The sequence below is a fragment of the Emydura macquarii genome, unplaced genomic scaffold, assembly GCF_026122565.2.
Source record: "Emydura macquarii macquarii isolate MOO-44397 ecotype Brisbane River unplaced genomic scaffold, CSIRO-AGI_Emac_v2 contig_1230, whole genome shotgun sequence".
Taxonomy (NCBI): Eukaryota; Metazoa; Chordata; order Testudines; family Chelidae; genus Emydura; species Emydura macquarii.
Genome location: NW_027131367.1, coordinates 617,951 through 635,307, shown reverse-complemented (window position 1 = coordinate 635,307; position 17,357 = coordinate 617,951). Strand labels below are relative to the sequence as shown.

Sequence of the window (17,357 nt, the reverse complement as noted above, 5' to 3'; positions counted from 1 at the left end):
CGCTAATTGGCCGGAGGAGAGCGTGAGGGCGCGCGACCGACGGTAGAGGATAGAGTCCGGATCGCGGATAGAGCGTCCCCTGAGGTCCTGAGAGTCCTGGCTAGGCAGTGGGGGACTTCCGGCCTCCTGATGATCAGCGGAAGCTCCTCTTGGCTCGGGCTGACGGGCGGGACCGGGGGCATAGACCTGTAATGGAAACCCCACCCCCTTAGTGACGTCGCGTCGCCCCCCCTCCCGGCGGGAAAGGCCGCGAGCGCCAGGGCAGGTGACCTGGCGAAGGGCTCCTCGAGGGCACAGTGGGGGGAGGGGCGGCGGGCTCAGAGTGGGGGGAGGCCGTTCCCCGGTGCGGACGGTGGCCGAGTGGCAGCCCCATCACCGCCCCCCCCCGGCAGGCTCTGCGCACCGCCGCAGCGAAGACTGGGGTTGCCTTTCACTCTCCCTCCCTGGTTTCCTGAGCGTGCCAGGCTTTGTCCCGGATCGGGGCCTCTCTCAGCTGCCGCCTTCCAGCGGCTGGCAGGAACCGAGTCCGTCCAGTCCACCCCCGGGCACGCTGCTGGTCCCGGCCCTGCTCCCAGCTGCCCCAGGGCCCTGCTGGAGTCGAAGGGAAGTCGATACCAAGGGCCTGTGAGGAGCCAGCCTGGGGTGAGGGAGAAGCTGCTCCAGACGGGGACGGGTGTAGAGTGAAGGGGCTTTCCCGACTCTGTCCCCGGAGCGGTGAGAACCCCCGGAGCCACGTGCCTGAGGGGCCAGTGGCGGGCAGCATCCCCCTGCCCTCAAGGACCAGGACGTCCTAGAACACCCGTGTCCCCTGCTGGAACCCACCAGAGGCTCACTGCAGGGGGGGTTCTGCCTATGCCAGCGGTATATGCCTGTGGGGGTGCACGAAGCCCACCCCTTCTCAACTCCCTTTATCTGAGGGTGTCTGCCCATACAGTGAGCCTGGCCACCTCCCACTTCCCCAGCCCCGACTCAGGCTGTCGAATACAAACTTACTCAAGCTCTTAGACCCAGCTTTTAGCCCAACCTCCCTACTGTCCTTACACAACCCTAATAGCTGTCTTATGTGTGCTTTGAACCTGGGCTTGCTTACCTGGCTAGGGATATATATTACAGATCTGTACCCAACTCCATGAAGGTCTTCCTCACGTGGAAGTTCTAGAGTCACTGTTGCTCATCCCAGGTTTCCATGATGATATCCCACCCCTCTGTGCTAGTTTTCCTGCAGCAGAAATGCTGGTGTGCATATGGGCAATCTACAGTGATTACAGCAAGAATCAGCTGTCTCCACTCTGTAATCATCTAATATGCATGACCTCTCAAAGACCCACTGCTTTCCAAATGCCCTCCATTGTGTCCCACAGCCTCTACCTAGATTCTGTTGCACTAACAGCACAGCCACACACAGGAACAGCTCACTCATCTGGGTTGCATACGTCCCTTAGCACCAGTTAGGACAGACAACTGAAGAGCATGCACAACTGGAAGTGCCTCCATTAAATATGCTGGTAGGCTAAGAATACTTCTACACAGAGGCCCAGGAGACACACAAGTTCTCCCAGAATACATTGCAAAACAGTTCCTAGCGTGGGTCAGCTGAGATTCTAAATACCCTGGACTACATCTGCAGAAATCCTAGGGCCAACTCCAGGTAACTGAAGCACCAGTGTGGATGCAGCTGCACAGGTAGGAGTCGTGCAATTCTGCAGTGTGGATGCTCACAGGCAAACTTGGCAGCCCTGTACACTCTACAGTGATGTCATACTCTCAGGCTGTGTCTAACATACACTGAGCTGTCATTTGGGGTGGGAGTCTCTACCTCAGGATCTCATCCATAGGGTGCACAACACTCAACTATTCCATGCTGAGAACTGTCTACGTAACTCCCATTGCTTATTTCAGCTGTGGAGTATGCAACTTCCCACACGATTTCCCCCCCTAATGATGCAGACAGTCTCATCTCTAGCCTTTCAAGTCTAGAAGAGTCTTCCGTTTGTCATTTAATGTTCACATGCTGGGACTGGAGGCATGACCACTGAATTCTAAATGAAGCACTCCTGCTTCCGTTGGCATAAGGACCATGTGGGTGATTTGCGCTCTCATGCTTTCTAGGGTTTAGCATTCTTTTCCAATATGCACACTACTGGGAAGGCAGAAGAGGTGTCCTGTACATTAACAGCCAGGTTTGCTTTTAGACACATACAAGCTAATGTTTCCCATAGGTTTCCTTCATTGCATCTCCCAATTAGATTAGTAATGAGCAAACTAGAGTGTGACCTCTAGATTCTTTTTGCTAGAAGCTTTTTAAACAAACACCCGAGCCGTTTATAGAAATAATTCAATAGGGAATTGATAGTTGAAAGACTATATCTTTACTTGGCATTTTGGAGTCACTGAATTTGCACAGCAACTGTTTACAGTAAAAATACTGAAGAGGTGGGACCAGCACTGAACTCTGGAATCAAGTGTTAAATACAAAACAACTTCAACAAGAAATTCACCTCCTCCCAGTGACCAGCAAGGGGGTTTGTGCATCCCCATTCACTCATTACAGTGAATCTTCATTTCATTTCACGCAGATGTGTAAATGCAGCAGTACTGGATTGTGCAGCTACCCACAGGATCTACTCAGCACAGGGAAGTTGGCACATACCATTTACAGACCACCACTGACACTGTGGGGAAGATCTGAGGCAGAACAGCAATGCCTACCTTCCCCAGGGGAGAGTGACTTGACACCAACATTCAGATATGGGCCTGCATACCAACTCCGCTGATCCCCACCCACCATATTCACATTCCTGCAGCCCCAGGCCAGGCTCCTTCCCTGGACTCCAGCTGTGACACGAAGCAGACGTTTACAGCTCTAGACACATTTCTATTTTATTACAGCAAAGGTGAAAAAACCACCTCTGCCCAACAGGCAACCAGTAAAATTTATCCCAAAAATAACTCGGTACAAAACAGGTCTGTTTCAGAATTAAAAAAAAACCTTTACATGAGTTTAAAACCTATTCAAAAACATAAAAGTAAAACAAATTCCATCCTCGATATTAGTGGCCACAGTCATACACCCCTCCCTCCGGAGAGCATGGAATGAGATGTCTGGAGTCCTTTCCATGCAGGGGATGTGCTCACTGCTTTTAACTGGTGTCCATCTAGAAGAAAAGAGAAGCTCTGTTATTCATAGGGCTGCAAGGCAGAGCAGGAAGTAAAAAAAAAAAAAAAACTTTCTATAGTCTCAGCAAACTTAGGTCATGCAGGTCTACCCAATGGCATTAGGCTTTATCCACACTAGAAAAATGCATCATTTTAACTAGATAATTTAATACTCTCTTGTTAAGCCAGTGGAACATAGCAAGCTACTAGATAAGAAAGGGTCAAACTGGTTTACATTCATTAGAGATTTGTACCAGTTTAACTTGATACATTTTAAAATCAATTCAATTAAATCACTGTCCATTTCTAAGATAGACAAGACCTTAGTTTCCCTGCACATACGTAGTTGTTCTCTACTGTACATTTTCTAGTGCTTTGTCCAGTCTAATTTTAAAAGTTTCTCAACCTGTGGTATACGTACCCCTGGGGGTACGTGAGACACAGGCAGGGGGTACCTGGGGAAGAACAGAGAGAAGGGGAGGAAGGCGGCAGTTGCCGACTTCTGGGGAAGCTGGGCAGCAGCAGCCCGCTTCCCACCCGGTCCCAGCTGGGAGGTATGTGGCAGCCCCCAGCTTCTGGGGGAGGTGGGCGGCAACCACCACTTCCCACCCAGTCACACCTCCCAGGTGGGAGGTGGGTGGTAGCTGCTAGCTTCTGGGGGAGGTGGGCAGCGGCCCCCCGCTTCCTACCAGGTCCCAGCTGGGAGGAGGGCGGTAGCAGCCAGCTTTTGGAGAAGGCACACGGCAGCCACTTGCTTCCCGTCCGGTCCCAGCTGGGAAGTGAGCGGCAGCCCCCTGCTCCTGGGGAGGCGAGCAGCAGCCCCCTGCTTGCTCCCAGGTGGGAGCCCAATGGCAGCCTCCTGCGACTCATGAGCTGGGCGGCAGCCACCTGCGCCCCAGCTCCAAGCTGAGGGACAGCCTCCGGCGCCCCGGCTTGAAGACAGGCAGCAGCCGCCTGCCCACATCCCTGGGTCCCAGCCAGCGTGGAAGCCTCCTCTGCTCCAGCTCGGATTGGGTGGCAATCACCCACCTCCTGGGTTGGCAGCCAGGCGGCAGCCGTCGGCAACTTGCCCAGGTGGCAGCCCCCCTCCCATGCTCAAAGCCCAATACCCAGAAAACTTTCACTGCTCAGCTAGAGCAGTGACATTGACAACTATGACAGCCCCAGATTTCACCAGTGACCCTCTTTTTCCTCTCTCTCTCTCGCCCCTTCCTCCTCTCAAATCTATGGCAAAAAATTTGGCATGACGCTTTATGTTCCTCAGCATTGGCATGCTGCTCAAAGCCTCCTAGCTTTGGCCAACATCACCTCTAGCCCAGGTACATACTTGAGTTGTGCACCCTTGGTGTAAAGGTGGTAACCCTACCACACTAGATCTGACATCTGTCATATCACAGCCTTATATGCTCAGCCCTTCTTCCAACAGATGGCTCACATTAGTCTGTAAATATAAAATCCCGTGGAAAAGGGTTGGGGTACCCCATGTTGGGGTACTACTTAACATTTTCAGAAGTTAGGGGGTACTTGCTACTTAAAAGATTGAGAAACACTTTTAAAAGACCCCATTTAAATGCCACCCCTTCCATGCTACAGTTCAGCATCTCTCACTGTCAATGTTTTTTCTGTTATTCTGCCTAAGGCTTTCTCCCCCTCCCCAATCACCTCTAATTTCATCCCATTCCTTCTAGTTAAACTGGTGAGATGTGTGGCATACTCTCAACTGTAGGATATTCCTAAATTATGAAAAATAGTCGTCATGGTAAATCCTGTTTTGATACAAAACTCATGTTTTAAGTTCAGTTTTCAATGTGCTGCAGAGTTTTGTAGTGATCCCACATAGCACTGTAGAAATTATGGAGGAGAATCTTGTTTTGCCAGTGGGGTACTGTGCAGGTGGAACTTTTAAAACCCCAAGGATGCCTGGGAAGAACTGTGAGAGCAGCATATTATCGGCAGATGTTTTTGCTGCACAGTAAAAATTGACATTTAAATAGTGGTTCCGTTTCAGAGATAGCTCGAGGAAATGTTTCGGACAGCTCGTGTGTTTCAATGTCATCGTTTCAGCCTGTCTACAGACTCAAGCAGACATCACTGGAGCAATGAACATTCCGTTCACAATTTAGTCTATTCTCTGCAACCAGGAAAAGAAACAATTATTGTGTAAAATAATTTAGATTCTAGAGCACAATGCTGAAACAAATTCATTCCATTCAGGATATTCTCTGGGACACACCGGACCCAGTTATCAACTGCCCCATGTTGGCTAAGTCTGTTTTGTACTGACAAAACACTTCTAGTGGCTTGCACCTTATTAGCAAAATGGCACTTTTAGCTGATTCCTGCCCTAAGCAAAATAAGCTATGCTAGCAAAAGCGCAGTCTTGCTGGTATAACTCAGTCTACAGCAGGGGCTTCTGTCAGCACAGCTGTGTCAGTCGGTGGTCACATGTCATCACACCTGACTGACATAACTTTGGCAAATCTTTGAAGCGTAAACCTGGCCTTTGACATGAAAATTTTGCATCAGCAAGCCCAAAATTGTATTGTCATGAGGCCAAATTCCTGCTCACCCACCCTTCTGTCTCTTGCAGCCACAGTTCTAATCACTAGGTCCCTTTGTATCATTTTCCCTCAATGTCACTCTATTTCAGTAGCACGGGGAGAGCTTCGGCATTCTGTTCATCTCTTTGTTTTTGACATTGGTCCCATCTGGATCAATCACCAGAAATGCCCCTCATACATACACACTCTGCTCTTTGAGAACCTTTGTTTAGGGTTTTGGCCGGTTTCCAGCTGGGATTGTATGAGGCTTTTCAATCCTTTATTAAAATCCCATGAGACCATGCCTTCTGCATTACCCTCTAAAGCGAGTTTTGTAGTTCTATCAGAGAAAGCAATCAGGTTTGCCTATCAAGATTTGCCCTTTATAAATTATACCCACAATGCTGCTTATTGCTGCTTCACGCACATACACCATCTGCTCTTTAGCAAGATATTACAGACATTTAATTTTTTTGTGGTAGACAAATTTATTAATTACATCCCCTGGGTTTATACATGGGACCTACTTCCTCCCTTTACAACAGCCCCACCATGCTCCCACTTCCCTTAGCAGCCTCAACAGACTAGTTGGTTTGCCTCCCTGTTTCTAGTATTGATCTTCTTTATTACTGGTTTGCAGGGCAATAGGCACTGGAAGTACCACCTAGAAATACAGCCTCTCTCCATCACCACAGCAACACCAACTCAGGCTCTTTAGTTTCCCCAGCCCTTGCTGAATACATCTTTTCAAATAAGTTAGGTGTGCATTCTGTGTTCATTCATGTGTCCCCAGCATGTGCAACATGCAGTGTCAATTACATGTGAGAGTCCGGTCCGAGTGGACACCTAGCAGGTTTGAAAAGCTGGTCCTGGATGTTGCAGAACGTCCCCACCCCAGAAGTGGCTGTTTCCTCAATCATGAGCAAGAGCAGTTGGTACAGCATTTGGGGGAATGATGTTAACTATAGGAACCAGGTACTGCTTAGATTCAAGGAGGCTTTTTTGGTACCCCTTTTCTGTGCAGCCACTGACAACTAACCCCTCCATTTCCAGATAAGGACTGACTGAGCACACCCAAGCTTAACATTTAAGGGCACCCACCACTTACCCTGGCATTATAAGCATCCAACTGTGCATCTAGTTCTTCTGCAGAGAGCTGCTGTTTGGAACTTCTTCCAGATCCTCTGCCTCTCCCTCGGTTCCCACCACGGCTACCTCGCCTGTTGCCACCTCCACCACCAAATCCTCCTGAGCCACCACGGTTTCTGGTCATGCCTCCTCTGTTTACACTGTGAAGCAGAGGAAGAGCCGTATTATAGGCACAGCACAGTCGAGTCAACCCCTACAGCCACTGTACAGAAGACTGGAAACCCACAGCCATATTTCTACACACAGAAATTCAGTGCTCTTGCTAATCAGGTGCAACAGGCCAACTGCAAAGGCCCACATCAAACAAAAGCGTCTCACCTCTGTGCTGGTCTCCTCTGTGTGTCTATCTGTGATGTAACCAGCTGAATGTTCATAGGGCGCCCTAGAAGAGAGAAAGTAAAAATTAATCTTTACACACATGCCACTGATATCTAGTGTCCTCCTCCCAGCAAATGAAATGTCCTGTGAAGACAGCCAAACAGACTCACCATCCAGGGGGACTCCATTGTACTGCTTCATAGCTTTCAGAGCATCTGCCTTTCTTTCGAAGTGCACATCTGCTGTCCCTAAACTGCGTCCAGACCGATCATAATGCACTGCTGCCTTCTTCAAGGTCCCAAACTCTGCAAAGAGCTCCTGCACAACAGAGAGACGGGAGCTCTTATCACTAACCAAGCTGCTGCCAAAACATTTATCTTATAGCATCACCAGGCAGGAAAGGATGAGGGCCGCTCTAGTACAAGCACCAGCTCTCAGAGGTTTACAGCTGTCAAAACTGCAAACATTAGCAGCCAAGGAAAAACCATCTATGAAAAAAGGGACTTCAAAGCCACACAAGGAGTAGCTCCAGAAGGAAACTTACTGGCCCTGGACAGTAACTGGTTAAAAGACAGGAAACAAAGGATAGGAACATATGGTCAGTTTTCAGAACGGAGAGAGGTAAATATTGGTGTCGCCCAGGAGTCTGTACTAGGTCCAGTATTGTTCAACATATTCATAAATGATCTGGAAAAAGGGGTAAAGAGTGAGGTGGCAAAATCTGCAGATGATACACAATTACTCAAGATAGTTAAGTCCATTACAAAGGGATCTCACAAAATTGGTTGACTGGCCAACAAAATGGCAGATGAAATTCAATGCTGAGAAATGCAAAGTAATGCACATTGGATTACAATTCCAATTATACAAACAAAATGATGAGTAGTAACAGCTAATTTAGATCTCAAGAAAGATCTTGGCGTCACTGTGGACAGTTCTCTGAAAATATCCACTCAATGTGCATCGGCAGTCAAAAAAGCTAACAGAATGCTAGGAATCTTTAGGAAAAGGAGAGTTAAGAGAACAGGAAATATAATGCCTCTATAGAAATCCATGGTTTGCCCACATCTTGAATACTGTGTGCAGATCTGGTTGCTCCATCTCAAAATATATATTAGAATTGGAAAAGTTGCTGAGAGGGGCAACAAAACCGATTAGGGGTATGGAACAACTTCCAGATGAGGAGAGATTAGTAATACTGGGACTTTTTAGCTTGGAAAAGAGATGACTAAGAGAGCATATGATACAGGGTCTATAAAATCTTGACTGGTGTGGAGAAAGTGAATAAAGAAATTTAATTTACTCCATTACATAACACAAGAACTAGGGGGTCACCAAATGAAATTAATAGGCAGCAGGTTTAAAACCAACAAAGGGAAATAATTCACACAACACAGTCAACCTGTGGAACGCATTGCCAGGGAATGTTGTAAAGGCCAAGACTATAATAGGGTTAAAAAAAGAACTAGATAAGTTCACAGAGGATAAGTCTATCAATAGCTATTAGCCAGGATGGGCAGGGTTGCAACACCATGTTCTGAGTGTCCCTAGCCTCTGTTTGCCAGAAGCTGGGAGTGAACAACAGTGGATGGATCACTCAATAATTGCCTGTTCTGTTCATTCCCTCTGAAGCACCTGGCATTGGCCACTGTCGAAGACAGGATGCTGGGCTAGATGGATCATTGGTCTGACCCAGTGTGGCTGTTCTTATGTTCTTAATTGCTATGCTGTTCATACACAATCACTGCAGTTGGCTTCTATAATGTTTAATCCTCCTTAAGGAGAGTACTGCATGTCTCCAGAATGAGACTAGACCAACTAGGCCACATCTCAGAAACAATTCAGAATACATTTAGACCAATTCTTCTTTCTTGTGTGAGATGGCTATTATAAATTTAATAATTCCTAGGATGCTCAGATCACCTATAAGAAGGGTTTTTAAGCTGTTGCTAAAACAACTAAATTTAATAAGGATATGCTCCAGAAGTCAAGGTTAAGAGAAGTTCTCTGCTCCTCTGCACTCCTGCTGGCTGGGGAAGGCCGGGGGGGATTCAGAAGGACAAAGACCTCGGTTCTAATGCCACCGAATCACCCCGAGCACATCACTTCACTACTCTGCCCCACTTCCTTCAGCAGCAGAATGGAAAACTTACCTTCCTTTGTAAAGAGCTCTGCGGTCCCTGGATGAGAAGTACTATATATAAAGTTATTCATTCCTTACAGCAAGCAGCACTACAGGCCTGTCTCTAGCTTGCCTTCTTTCACGCATCATGTCTGCATTAAAGGAGTGCCTGCCACCTACTCCAAAGAAAGCTTGCATCAACATCAATGCAGTGCTGTTCACATCACTCACTTCCATGGAACAGTTCTCACCTTACTGCAGACTTCAGAAAAAGAAGCCAACTGAGGAAGAACACATTGTTTATTCAAGGGAATGGAAGCTTGTTACAGAATGTTACAGCCCAGTTCAACTCATAGAGGGAGAAGCATTCTCTTCACAACTGTTACAAGTGCAAAAAACCTTACTAGCAACAACTGCACAGGCTTTAGTTTTAAACTGAAGCTACATTTAACAGAGAAGGCAGTACTTTAACCTAAACCAAGTTCCCTTTGGCAACTCAGATGCTTTCAAACTAATGTAGCCTGAACACACAGCCTGTGTGTCCAGGGAAGCGGATTCCCCTAAAGCCACAGAACTGCCAGATGTTCCTATCTTTCTCTGTGCACAGTCACAATATTTCCCATTTAAATACTCCCACAATAAGCATTCTGTGCTAGATGGGCTGGTTTTGACAAACTCATTCATTTAATTTTGGTGTTTTATGCAAAACTCTAGGATCCTGCCTTGACAGGAAAAGGTGTGGTTTTCAATCATTAATTCAATCAAGTTAGCTTAACGCAGAATGACAGAAATGTAGGACTGGAAAGGACAGGTCATTTAGTTCAGTCCCCTGCACTGACGCAGGACCAAGTATTATCTAGACCATTCCTGACAGGTGTTTGTCTAACCTGTTCTTAAAAACGTCCAGTGATGGAGATTCCACAACCTCCCTTGGTAATGTGTTCTGGTGCTTATCTTCTGTTACAGTTATGAAGTTTTTCCTAATGTCTAACCTAAATCTTCCTTGCTGCAATTCTCTGTCCTACTCGCAGCAGCACTACAGGCCTGTTTCTAGCTTGCCTTCTTTCGTGCATCAAGTCTGCATTAAAGGAGTGCAAAAATCCTGAACATCACACCATTACTTTTTGTTCTGTCCTCAGAGGAAAAGCAGAACAATTCATCACCCTTCTCTTCATAACCTTTCTACATACTTCAAGACTGTTATCATGCCACCTTTTCTCCCCCCACCCATCTTCTCTGATCCAGATGAAACAAACCCAGTTTTTTCAATCTTTCCTTGTAGGTCATGTTGTCTAGACCTTTAATTATTTTTGTTGTTCTCCTCTGGACTTTCTCCAGTTTGTTCACATCTTTCCCAAAGTGTAGTGCCCAGAATTGGACACGGTACTCCAAATGAGGCCTTATCATTGCTGAGTGAAAGAATTATGTCTTGTGTCTTGCTTACAAGACTCCTGCTAATACATCCCACTGTGATGTTTGGGTTTTTTGCAACAGCATTACATTGACGACTCATATTTAATTTGTGATCCACTATAAACACTAGATCCTTTTCTGCAGCACTCTTTCCTAGGCAGCCATTTCCCATTTTGTATTTGTGCAACTCCTAAGTGCAGTAATTTGCATTAGTCCTTGTTGAATTTTATCCTATTTATTTCAGACCCTTTCTCGTTTGTCAAGGTCATTTTGCATTCTAATCCTGTCCTCCAAAATGCTTGCAAGCCCTCCCAGCTTGGTATTGTCCGCAAACTTTATAAGCATACTCTCTCTGTTATTATCCAAACTATTTACGGAAGATATTGAATAGAACCAGACCCAGAAGAGATCCCTGCAGGACCCCACTCAATCCTCTTCCAGCTTGGCTGTGAGCCATTGCTAACTACTCTCTGAGTATGGTTTTCCAACCAGTTGTGCACTCATCTTATAGTAGGTTCATCTGAGCTATATTTCTCTAGTTTGCTTATGACAAGGTCACGTGAGATAGTATCAAAAGTCTTACTAAAGTTGAAATATCTCACACCTACTGCTTCTGCCCTATCCACAAGTCTTGTTACTCTGTCAAAAGAAATTAGCTTGATTTTTTTTGGACAAATCCATGTTGTCTGTTACTTATCACATTATCTTCTAGGTGCTTACAAACTGATTGATTATTTGCTCCATTATCTTTCTGGGTTCCCAAATTAAGCTGACTGGGTCTATAATTCCCTGGGTTGACCTTATTCCCCTTTTTATAGGTAGATACTATATTTGCCCATTTCCAGTCCTCTGGGATCTCTCCCTTCCTTCACGAATTCTCAAAGATAATTGCTAATGGCTCAGAGATCTCTTCAGCCAGTTCCTCAAGTATTCGAGGATATATTTCATCAAGGCCTGCCAACCTGAAGGCATCTAACTTGTTTAACATGTTTGGAAAGACCTCTTAACACCCTTAAAACATAGGTTAGCACATCTGATATCACTTTAATTGACAACTAAGGCCCAGATCTTCAAAGGTATTTATACTCGTAATTTCCACTGAAGTCAATGAAAGTTAGTAGCCTAACTACAATTGAGAATCTATGCAGAGGTGAGCAGGGAGAGTCAAGCCTTCAAACCTGTGAGCCTGCACTTTAGTTGTGTTAGACTGACTCAAATTACTTAGGCTATATTTTTCAATTGTGGTGTCTGTGAAGACTGGCCTTAAGTGTCTTTCCATATGCCTTGAGGAAAATAGCAAATGACAGAAACAGGGGCTGCCACATTTCAGCTGTGAGATCCTGGCTCCTTTACAAGATGATGAAAGTTACAGATGCTATAATAGAACAGTACATAACCCACATGCTTTTGCTATATCCCTTTTCCTGAAAGCATATTCCCATATGTGTGTGTGTGACAGACAGAGAGAGAGAGAGAGATCTTGGCAATTGAGAAAATAAAATCTGCAGCATTGTAAAGCATTCATTTATTAGGATCTAAATGTCTCAGATTCTGGGCAGGTTACATTAAATTTTGAAGACCCAAACATCATAGCCTTCCCACACAGGCACCTTTACTCAGTCATTTATAATACTGTACACTAAACAAACTAGAGAGGAACAAAATACAGATTTTTTTGCACTCCAGTCACAGCGGACTGTACTAATATAGTCACATCAGAAGTGCTGGCTGCAACAATAAAGAGTCCAGAGTTAACTGCCTTAGAGATCACTGTGTCATTCCATGAGGAAGGATACACAGACCTCTGAAAATGTGCTATTAATCAAAAACGCACAAGCCAACTGCCTTAAAGTGTCTCCTTTGGGACTTTTCCAATACTTGAGGGGGGTTTGCAAAGCAGGGGCTTTCTTACCTGGATATCTGCATCCGACACACCAAAGTCCAGATTAGAAACCAGGAGCTTCCCCCCAGTTTCCACGCCAGCCCCAGCCCCAAAGCCGCTGTCGAACAGGTCATGCTGCCACTTCTCGGGGAGCTGCTTTGGCTGAAACAGAGCAAATATATTCAATGACAATCACGGACCAAGCCCCCTGCCCGGCCCGGGATCCGGCCCGAGATCCCGCCGCCCCACGGGGCCCGCGGTTCTCAGATCCGCTGCGGGAGGGACTAGCTCTTCCCGGGACCCTGAGCCCGATCAGCCCCATATCACTACTCAGCCACGAGACGCCTCCCGCCCCGCTGCTGGAAGAGAACAAAGGGCCTGTGGCCGGGCCCGCCTCCGCCCTACCGCAGCCGGCTCCCCGCCACCTCGGCCCGCTCGGTCCCAGCCCCAGCCCCTAGCGCCTGCCGCTCCCACCATTCAGTCCGCGGCTGCCGGGATCCAGCCCCTCGGGCCCCCCCCCAAACCCCGGCTCTAGGGCCTCGGCCGCCGCCCCCACCCGCCCGGCTCCGTACCCGGCTGTAGGGAGCGGGCCGGTTCCTGCCACCGCCCCGGGCCAGGACCGGCCTGTTCCGCACAGGGCCGCCACCTCCTGCTCGGCCAATTCCAGCACTGCCCCGGCCGGGCCCCCCTCCGCGGGCAGCGCCTCCTCGGCCCCGGCCTCCGCGGCCTCCCCCGGCGCGGCCGGCCCCCCGCTGGCTGCGGTTCAGCTTGATGATATCGTCCAGGGACATGTCCATCTTGTCGGCCATGATGGCGGCTCCGCTCCGGGGCCTGCACTTCCGGCCGCGCTGCGCCGACACCGGAAACGGAAGGGGCGGGCCAGGGCGCCACACAAGAGCGCAGCCGCCGTAGGCCCTGCTCTATAGGGCTGAGAGGCTGTGGCGGGTGCGCGCGTCTGCCGGGGGCGGGACTTCCGGCGTGGCGGCGGGTAGGAGGCGGAGCTGGCTGGGCAGGGGGCTTGGGGTCGGTTCGTTCCCGCAGGCCCGAGGCGGGCAGCGTCACCGTCACGTGTGAGATCGGGGGGCGGGGTCCCGGGGGCCGGAGAGATCCGGGTGGGGGCGAGCGGGGTCCCGGGGCGGGGTCCTGGCAGCCGGACTCCGAGCCTGTGGCCCTGCCGCGTGCGCCGCGGATCCCGCGCTAGGCCTGTCAGTGCCGGTCGGTCCCTTCAGAATCCCAGGCTCCGTCCAGCCTCTTCCCTTCCCTTCCCTTCCCAGCCCGCCGCCCCCGCCCCCGCCCCGCCCCGCGCCTGGGCCTGGGCCTGTCTGAGGCGGGCGGGGAGGAATGCTGAGGAGAGCTGCGCAGGGAGCTGGGCTTGTTCAGTCTGCAGCAGAGAGAGACTGACTGACTGCCTGCCTGACTGACTGACTGACTGACTGCCTGCCCGCCCGGGGGGGGGGTTCGATAGCCACCTTCACCTGCCTGCAGGGAGGGTGGGGCCAGGCTGTTCTCGGTGGTGGCAGGTGACAGGACGAGGAGCAACGGTCGCTCGTCGCAGGGGGGCAGGTCTAGGTTGGACATTAGGAAATACTTTGTCCCTAGGCGGGGGGTGAAGCACTGCAATGGGTTACCCAGGGAGGTGGGGGAATCTCCATCCTTAGAGGTTTTTAAGGCCCGGTTTGACACAGCCTGGCTGGGATGGTTTAGTTGGGGTTGGTCCTGCTCTGAGCAGGGGTTGGACTAGACACCACCTGCGGTTCCTGCCAACCCTCATCGTCAATGATTCTAAGATCCGTTTTCATCCAGTCCCATGGAAACAGTAGGGTGCCTGCTTCCTCCCAGCATTGCAGCAAGGAAGCCTTGAGCATAGGGCAGGCGGCTCAGCCCCTGACTGTCTTGCTACTCCTACCATGGAACTGGCCGTTGCTGCTGAGTTGCATGACCAAATCCCTTCCTCGTACTGTTGCTCCGTTTCCTCATCTGTAAGGTGGGGGGTGCTGATCCTGATCTGCCCCATGAGTCTAGATCAGTAAGTGGGTGTTTGTGAACCAGGCTGGAGGATCTCAGATGAGAGACCCCCACGAAGGACAAAGTTTCACTAGTAGTGGTTGAGCTGTCAGGGAGGGAACAGCCCATCCACATCCCACTTTGAACTGCCATAAGGGAGGAAGCAATGCTGGAGGCCAAAGGAGGCTGCATAGTCCCTGGGGAGATGAACAGTTTCAACTGGGAAACCCAAGGGTTAGAAATTAAACTCAATCTGAGCAGCTGCTTCTTCTGCCAGGTGCTGACTTGGCTGTGGCACGCACAACCTGGCCAGAATGAAAGTGAAGATAAAGAGCTGGAATGGTGTAGCGTCTTGGCTCTGGGTGGCTAACGATGAGAACTGTGGCATCTGCCGGATGGCCTTTAATGGCTGCTGCCCAGATTGTGAGTAACCCAGGCTCCCTGGCCCCTGCAGGACTTCAGTCCAGGTGCATTCCTTCTGTCTCCTGATGAGTTTTGTCCCTTTCCAGGTAAGGTGCCTGGAGACGACTGCCCCCTGGTGTGGGGCCAGTGCTCCCACTGCTTCCACATGCACTGCATTCTCAAGTGGCTGAATTCCCAGCAAGTCCAGCAGCACTGTCCTATGTGCCGACAAGAGTGGAAATTCAAGGAGTGACAGAGACCCCACAGCCAGCAGATGGACTTGACTGTTGTTAAAGTGTTTTGTTGGGATTTAGTCCCTCTCCCCACACCCAGGAGTAGTGAATTATTTATACAGCATTATATGTATCCTTAGCCCTTACAGAGAAATTGAGCAGATAATCCTTCCCCCAAAAATTATTTCTCACCCTAGGCAAGAACAAAGCCTGGGGCAGAGGGAGCAGGAGACACATGACTGGATGATGCATATTAACTATTCCCACTATGATGCTGATTCCACACACTGTCAAAGCTTTCAGCATTGTTAATTGTTTCATCCTGGGCACTGGCAGCTTTCAACTTTCTCTGTGCCCTTAGGGTCTACGCAGTACATGCTTGTCTCAGTAAAAAGCCATGGGAGGGCCTGTGTACATCTCATGTTGGCCCTTTTATGCTAATGGCTCCTTTTGCCATGCAGACATGGGTCTGTGGTTGGGTGCTTTGTTTAAAACACCCTGGACCTAATTTTTGTTAAGAAGTACTTATCATTCACAACTCCACTCAAGTCAGCAGCTGCTCAGAATCTTTGAAAAGCTGGCTGCTTATGTCATCCCTTCCTAAACGAAAAGGGACCTTCCTGTTTAACTAAAACCCCTCCCAGCTCTGCATCATGGAGACAGAGGGAGCTGAGTTTAAACTTTCCCATCCTTCCCTGAAGGGACCTGTCAGGCCTATCCTGACCCTGCCTCCCTCCATTCCCTGAGAAATCACCAGTATCCATTGCTGGATGCTCTCTCTGCTGCAGTGACTTGGGTATTCTGTACCTTATTGGTGAGGAATGTTTATGTCCTCTCAAATCTTTTTTAGTTGAAATGGGATTCTTAGGGCCATATGCAGCTCTTCAGCCATGCACACAACCATGCACTGATGCCTTTGGCAACCATTTCCCCATGCATCATGGGCAACGTGGGCCCTGAACTGACAACTTCAAGTGCAACAGTAGAGAAATGAAGGCTATTGTGTGGCCCCAGAGATAAGGGGCCTGCCTCCCAGCACAGCCAGGGACATATCCATGGATCAGGTGTGCTGTTCAGCATCAGAATCATATAAGTTCTTTGAACCCAAGTTGCTTTGGGACTAGGCACTTGCCAACAGTATAAATCAGTGTCCAACTGTAATGTGGCAATCCCTGGATTGGTTTCAATAAACTCACTGCTGTGATTAATTTCTCTTAATGCTTTTTGGTTTTGAGCCAAGGGGAGATTCTCCAGAGCTGGTCAGATCCCTACAAGCAGACCACAGAGAAAGATTGTTGCCATGCCATTGACAAAGATTCCCTAGATGTGCAGCAAGGTGGTAGAATGCGACCTTTGGTTTTGGCTTAGCCACTTGGGCTGTCTGTGCTGCGTGGTGGAGATCCTGCTCTAACTTAGCACATTGCTCACATCCTACAGACCAACTGTGCCTGATGCTTCATCCTTGGCAAAATCCCTTCCCAGAATGTCAGTCTTCTCTGCCATAGAGGCCACCCCCAGGTGGAATGTGTAGTGGGAGTCTCTTCCTGTGGAACATGGCATGTGATGGCTGCTTATCAGCCTAGAACAAGGACCCCTCCTGGAAATGTGACAGGGGCAGAGTACACGGTGTCCCCTTAAGGGTGAGAGATGCTAGTTTAACAAGAACCAGATGTAAAAAGGATCCCTTTGTGCGGTTCTACCGAGGAGAATGACACACACTGGAATCTCTTAATGGGCTGAGAATCTATGGGGTGGCCTCTCATTTCGGCCTGGTACCTGAGCCAGCCAGCGTGCAGTGTTTAAAGCCCCTCGTTTAATGCTGTCCCCTCGCTCAGACGGACGTTACCACCTGTGTGCACGGACAGGTTTGTCTGACTCACTAGAGGGCACCAGACACCAGCTCAGCTGGTGATTAACAGGGACAAGCCCCGCTGCGACCCCGAGTCTCTTCAATTCTGCCTGCCCTGCACAAGGGGAGCAAGGCAGCCTGTGGGGTGCTCCTTGCAACATCGCCCTTAGCAGCTCAACTGCATTCAGCACCAGTCAGCCAGGGGCCGCTTCCTCCTGCAGGGAGCAGCTGGGTAAAGACGGGGGAGGTAGGTGGAGAGCGCAGCTAAGAAATGAAAGAACCGGGGAAG

General features: G+C 49.2%; 2 protein-coding genes across 4 annotated transcripts; one reads left to right on the top strand and one right to left on the bottom strand.

The window, feature by feature from the left end:
• Positions 1-2,350: 2,350 nt before the first annotated feature.
• ALYREF (Aly/REF export factor) lies at positions 2,351-13,447 on the bottom strand. The gene is made up of 6 exons (XM_067547139.1): positions 13,153-13,447; positions 12,611-12,742; positions 7,334-7,481; positions 7,164-7,227; positions 6,805-6,985; positions 2,351-3,155 (listed from the first exon to the last, which is right to left on the bottom strand). Exons 1-6 carry the CDS (start codon positions 13,387-13,389, stop codon positions 3,141-3,143), a joined length of 777 nt encoding a protein of 258 aa, XP_067403240.1. The 5' UTR covers positions 13,390-13,447; the 3' UTR covers positions 2,351-3,140.
• A 57-nt stretch (positions 13,448-13,504) lies between these two features.
• On the top strand, positions 13,505-16,794 carry ANAPC11 (anaphase promoting complex subunit 11). 3 transcript variants are annotated; one of them, XM_067547141.1, is made up of 3 exons: positions 13,505-13,568; positions 14,862-15,007; positions 15,094-16,794. In XM_067547141.1, exons 2-3 carry the CDS (start codon positions 14,899-14,901, stop codon positions 15,237-15,239), a joined length of 255 nt encoding a protein of 84 aa, XP_067403242.1. In that variant the 5' UTR covers positions 13,505-13,568; positions 14,862-14,898; the 3' UTR covers positions 15,240-16,794. The 3 variants fall into 3 exon arrangements, with proteins under 3 accessions (XP_067403242.1, XP_067403241.1, XP_067403243.1); XM_067547140.1 differs by having other exon boundaries at positions 13,546-13,650; XM_067547142.1 differs by lacking the exon at positions 13,505-13,568 and adding an exon at positions 13,710-13,795.
• Positions 16,795-17,357: the final 563 nt, after the last annotated feature.